The sequence below is a fragment of the Dama dama genome, chromosome 11, assembly GCF_033118175.1.
Source record: "Dama dama isolate Ldn47 chromosome 11, ASM3311817v1, whole genome shotgun sequence".
In the NCBI taxonomy this organism is placed as follows: domain Eukaryota; kingdom Metazoa; phylum Chordata; class Mammalia; order Artiodactyla; family Cervidae; genus Dama; species Dama dama.
The window spans coordinates 5,694,507-5,700,506 of NC_083691.1; the positions used below are offsets into that span (position 1 = coordinate 5,694,507).

The 6,000-nt window shown below is 56.2% G+C and overlaps 1 protein-coding gene across 1 annotated transcript in view; it reads right to left on the reverse strand.

The window, feature by feature from the left end:
* Nucleotides 1-5,783, reverse strand: part of LAMC3 (laminin subunit gamma 3) — a 69,090-nt gene extending 63,307 nt beyond the window's left edge. The window contains exons 1-2 of the mRNA XM_061156071.1: nt 5,758-5,783; nt 3,050-3,660 (exon numbers count right to left, since the gene is read on the reverse strand). Coding sequence (XP_061012054.1) covers nt 3,050-3,660; nt 5,758-5,783 — 637 coding nt within the window. The remainder of the gene's footprint in view (nt 1-3,049; nt 3,661-5,757) is intronic.
* Between the last annotated feature and the right edge of the window lie 217 nt (nt 5,784-6,000).

Sequence of the window (6,000 nt, forward strand, 5' to 3'; positions counted from 1 at the left end):
GTTTCTCAAGCCCTTCGGAGGAGGCCGCCCTCAAGGGGAGCCGCAGCCTGAGCTGCTCTGAGCAGAGGCCCCCAGTCACACACAAGGACGGCCCCAGCTCCTGTAAGCACTGGGTCGACCCGAGCCAGGGGGCCGGGACAACCACCCCAGGAGGTGCGGCTCTCACCCCATTTGACAGGGCACGGGGAGCGGGTGGCGTTCGCCCAGCGAGTGGCTGTGCTGGGCCCGAGGGCAAAGCCCGCTCTGAGTCCTCGAGGCAGCAAAAGAGCCCTGAGCTGGGCCCAGAGCACAGGACGGAGGAGGTGACGCTGACACGAACTCATTCATTCACTGTGCAAACCCTCCTGCATGCCTGGTGCTGCAGAACACAACCAATGGGAAGAACAATGGTGTGTGTGTCTGTGTGTGTGTACATGAGCGCGTGTGTGTATGTGTGGTATGTGGTATGTGTGGTGTGTGGCATATGTGTGTGCACGTGTGTGTGTGCTAAGTGCGTATATGTGTGCATGTGTGTGCATGTGTGTGCGCATGTGCACGCGCATGTGTGTTGTATGTATGCGTGCAGTGTGTGTGCATGTGTGTGTGCGTGTGTGCAGTGTGTGCGACTGTGTGTGCACACAGGTATGGCGTGTCTATGTGCATGTGGGTGCGCAGTGTGTGCACTGTGTGACTGTGTGCACATGTGTATGGTGTCTATGTGCGCGTGTGCAGTGTGTGTGACCGTGTGTGCACGTGTGTACGGTGTGTCTATGTGTGTGCAGTGTGTGTGACCGTGTGTGCACGTGTGCATGGCGTGTCTATGTGCACGTGTGTGCAGTGTGTGACCTTGTGTGCACGTGTGTATGGCATGTCTATGTGCATGTGCGCGCAGTGTGTGTGACTGTGTGTGCACATGTGTATGGCATGTCTATGTGTGTGCGTGTGCGCATGTGTATGACCGCGTGTGCACACGTGTACGGTGTGTCTATGTGCATGTGTGTGCAGTGTGTGACCGTGTGCGCACGTGTGTATGGCGTGTCTGTGTGTGTGTGTGTGTGTGTGTGTGTGTGTGTGTACCCGCACAGGGCCCGGCACACAGCGAGAATAAACCGGAAGTGCCCCAGATGAAACTCACCCATGCTCCCCGCCCCCTCCCGCCTCATCTGTGCCTGGCCACAGCCCCTTGCTTGCCGGGGGCTCCACCCACACAAGCCACACATCAGCCAATCCCACACCCTCTGTCACGGAACAGAGTGTCTGCCACAGCCTCCACCCAGTCCCAGATTCCTTCTCCTGTGGCCTTGGGGGCCTGCCAGGCCAGTCCAGCCAGTTCCCGCAGCGCCTCTCCCCGCACTGGCTTCCTGTCGCCCTCCTGGATAGAGACCCTGCCCCATCCCGGCCGTCCCATTCCATCGACAAGCCCACCCGGCAGGCCTGGCAGGTCAATGGGAGGTGTCAAGGCCCCTCAAGACCCCAGAGCAACTGAGCTTCCTGGGGTGGCAGTCAGCACCAGCCTGCTCTTCTGAGAAGGCTCAGGGTTCCCCCACCCGCCGCTTCAGTCCCGTCTCCCAGCCCTTCCCAAGGCACTGTCACCCGGAGCTGGGAAGGACAGACTCCACGGGTGGGTGGGACTCATGTCAAGGAGTTCATGCTCTTCTCTTGGATGAACACAGATGCCAGTAACATTGCGCAGCTGTGTGTCTTTGGGCCAGAGACTTAACCTCTCTGAACCTCAATTTTCTCATCTGAAAAATAGGGATACATTCCCGTAATTCTTTATCCAGGCTCTGAATGTAGTGTAGAATTCAGAACTTTCCAGAGTTTGGAGAGATGATGCAGTCCTTTCACCATGGACTGTGTTAACACCCCCAGCTGGGTCTGGGGCCAATAGCCATATTCAAATAACATCTCAGTAACCAAATGTATGACTACTTGTATGACTATTCACTCTAGGATCAACAAGGTCTATAAATAGCCTTAGGGCAGGTTTAGCAGCCAAAATGAGTGTATAAAAATACTCTGAGTTCTCAAAGCTTTGGGAGATTTTGAACTCACAGATAAGGGAGTAGGACGGTTTGAAACACTCCCTTCCTGAAAGGGCTATGGAGGGGGTGGGGGGCCAGGAGGGCAGGTTTAATTTCCATTCCCTGCAATGGGGGCAGTGCCAGGAGTGAAGGACTGGGTCCAGACTCCGGATTCCGATTGCCAGGGAGCTAAGGGGCTTCCCAGACACTGTAGTGGTAAAGACTCCGCCTGCTAAGCAAGAGACCCAAGAGACATGGGTTCGACCCCTGGGTCGGGAAGGTGCCCTGGAGTAGGAAATGGCAACCCCACTCCAGTATTCTTGCCTGGAAAACCCCATGGACAGAGGAGCCAGGCAGGCTGCAGTCCCTGGGGTCGCAGAGTTGGCCACTACTGAACATACACAAGGGCTCCTGCCCCCTGGCCTGGGGTTGGGTGGAGGGAGGCTTGGACACAGCAGAGAGGCCGGGCCACCCCGTCCAGTTACTCGGCAGCCTGGTGAAACTTGGCTCCTGCCTCGAGGATAACGTTCCCTGTGATGAACAGGCTGGCTCCATCCCCGAGGACACCCCCAGGGATGGCACACAACCTCAGGGGTTCACTGAACCCCGGAAGTCACCCAGATAAGCCAGGATGAGGAGCCCAGGCCCCAGATAGCCAACCAGCTCACCCGGGGTGTGTGTGGGGGGGTCACCCTCCTCCTCGCCCAGAACAGCTCTGGGTCTAGGACGGACAACCTTGGCACGGCTCTGGCACCCGAATCCGCTGCTCTGTAAAGGGCTCCCAGGAGGCTTCCCACCCCTCCGGGCCCAAGGGACACCCGTCAGCGTAGCCTTCCAGATAGAGCGGACACAGGTCCCACTCCTGCTGTGGTTGTTGTTCAGGCGCCTAGAGGCGTGGGACTCTTCCAGACCCCATGGACCGCAGCAGGCCAGGACTCGCTGTCCCATTCCTGAGCAAGGCCGCCCGCCCCCCGAATCTGGGCCCTGTAGCTAACCCAGGGGCTTGTAAGCCGCGACGGCGGGAGAGGGGCCCGGAGCGCGCTCACCCAGGTTGAGGGTGATGGTGACCGAGGCGGGGTACTGCACGCCGAAGGCCATGGACGGGCTCTGCCACCAGGTGCTGTCGTCCTGGCTGTGGAAGTCGGTGAGGTAGGAGGCGTTGTGGTGGCGTGCGGGGTCGGCGGCGTCGCAGCGCTGGCACGGCGCCCCCGCGCCCTGGGCGCCCACGTGCGGGCAGAAGTCCTCGGGCGGGCGGCCGCACGTGTGCGAGGCCTCGGCTAGCCGGCCGAACGCCGCGTTCTCGAACACCGGCAGGCAGCGCTGCGGGCGCCCCGCGCCGTCGTAACAGGCGCCCATGCCCGCGCCGGCCGCGCGCGGCGCCAGGAGCGCCAGGCTCAGCAGGAGCGCCGCCGCCGTGCCCATGGTCCGGGAGCACCCCCGACGACCCTGCGCTCCGCCGTGCGCGCCCGGCTCTGCGCGCCCGCCTAGTCTCCGGCTCCTCCGGTGGGCGGGCCCCACGGCGGGAGGGAGGGACGGGGCGGGCAGCACCCCCACCTCCCGACCGCTCCGTCTCTGGGCGCTCACCCCCACCTGGTGGACGCGCCCGGGAGTGCCCGGCTGGGGACTCAGCCCCCCGGCTGTCTTGCCCTGGCTGGCTCTGCCAGGGGAACCTTGGCTCTCTGAGCCTCAGTGTCCTCATCTGTAAAATGGGATGGGTGATGATACAGGTTCATTACCGCGGCTGTGAGGTTTCAATGGCTGCTGACATGGAAAACTCTCCCCAGTGCCTTTTAAGTCCTGAGATAAAAGGGGACATGCGGGTTTTTAAAAATCTGGTCTTTCCCATTGCACGTTTCCTCCCAGCAGTGAAGTCACCCCAGGCAGGATCCTACAATGGTAAGTTACGTTTGCACGGTTCCATTAACTGAAACTTGCTTTTGCTGCTGGCTTTTCTCTGCTCTCAAAGCAGAGATTCTAACCTGATATTTGTGACCAAGGATCTCTGGTCTCATCACAAACATCACTTGAGAGAGAAGCCTTCCCTTCCCCCACCCCCAGGAGATACCCCCTTACACTCTCCATTCATTAAAATTAGTAAACCAAGGGAGAGAGCCATATGCTCATATAAAAAGATGCTAGAGAAAATACTTGATAAAACTTAGTAACCCTTCCCAGAAAAACTCTAAAGAAAATAGGGATAAATTTCTAAACATGCTCAGGACTATCAGATGTTCTTGCTTGAGACTGGGAAGGTAGAAGTGGGCGGAGGATCCATTCAGTTCAGTTCACTTGCTCAGTCTTGTTTGACTCTTTGTGACCCCATGGACTGCATGACGCCAGGCCTGCCTGTCCATCACCAACTCCCAGAGCTTACTCAAACTCATGTCCATTGAGTCGGTGATGCCATTCAACCATCTCATCCTCTGTCATCCCCTTCTCCTCCTGCCTTCAATCTTTCCCAGCATCAGGGTCTTTTCCAATGAGTCAGGTCTTCACATCAGGTGGCTGAAGTATTGGAGTTTCAGCTTCAGCATCTGTCCTTCCAATGAATATTCAGGACTGATTTCCTTTAGGATGGTTGGTTTGATCGCCTTGCAGTCCAGGGGATTCTCAAGAGTCTTCTCCAACACCACAGTTCAAAAGCATGAATTCTTCGGCACTCACATTTCTTTATAGTCCAACCCTCACATCCATACATGACTACTGGAAAAACCATAGCTTTAACTAGATGGACCTTTGTTGACAAAGTAATGTTTCTGCTTTTTAATGTGCTGTCTAGGTTGGTCATAGCTTTTCTTCCAAGGAACAAGCATCTTTTAATTTCATGGCTGCAGTCACTACCTGCCGTGGTTTTGGAGCCCCAAAAAATAAAGTCTGTCACTGTTTCCATTGTTTCCCCATCTATTTGCCATGAAGTGATGGGACCGGATGCCATGATCTTAGTTTTCGGAATGTTGACTTTTAAGCCAACTTTTTCACTCTCTCCTTTTGCTTTCATCAAGAGGCTTTTTAATTCTTTGCTTTCTGCCATAAGGATGGTGTCATCTGCATATATGAGGTTATTGATATTCCTCCCAGCAGTCTTGATTCCAGCTTGTGCTTCATCCAGCCCAGCATTTTCCATGATGTACTCTGCATATAAGTTAAATAAGCAGGATGACAATATACAGCCTTGACGTTCTCCTTTCCTGATTTGGAACCAGTCTGTTGTTCCATATCCCGTTCTAACTGTTGCTTCTTGACCTGCATACAGATTTCTCAGGAGGCAGGTCTGGTATTCCCATCTTTTGAAGAATTTTCCACAGTTTATTGTGATCCACGCAGTCAAAAACTTTGGCGTAGTCAATAAAGCAGAAGTAGACACCATAGCCCCTGATGTCCATGAACAGGCTGACAGGCTGCAACAGAAGGCTGTGCATGGGGGATCTGGGATGTAAGGAGGGCAGGGTAAATAGTTCTGCCTGGACCTCGGGGGTGCTTCCCAGAAGAGGTGATAAGCAAACTACACGGTAATGGATGAATGGGGGAAAGGGCGTCTCAGGCACAGCATATGCGCAGGGTCAGAGGTCTGAATCACCAGGGAAGCCTGATGCGTGTTTGCAGCTCTGGGTGGGGAGCTAGTCCTGGGGGTTAGGGCCGGAGCAGGGTGCAGAGGCCAGATGAAGTGGGATGCTGGGCACCATGGTGATGAACTGGGGCTTTGTCCTGCTGAGGGCTGCGTGTTCGTGGGGGGCAGGGGCCTTGGGTACCTCACCCTGTGTCCCCGTTGTGTGAACACATAGTTCGGGGTATGTTTGGGGACTGAGCAGGAACCACGTGGCTGGCAAAGGATTATCCTACAGGAGCCGGATTTGAGATGATGGCTCCCTTAAGAGGTGCCAGCTGGGTGCTCCCTGGCTTTGCCCAGCTCCTGGCAGTAGCTCTCCAGGGGACCATCCTGCCTTGGATGGCCACCTTGGTCCCGCCTGAACGAGGTCTCCTCCCAGCGCTCCCAGTC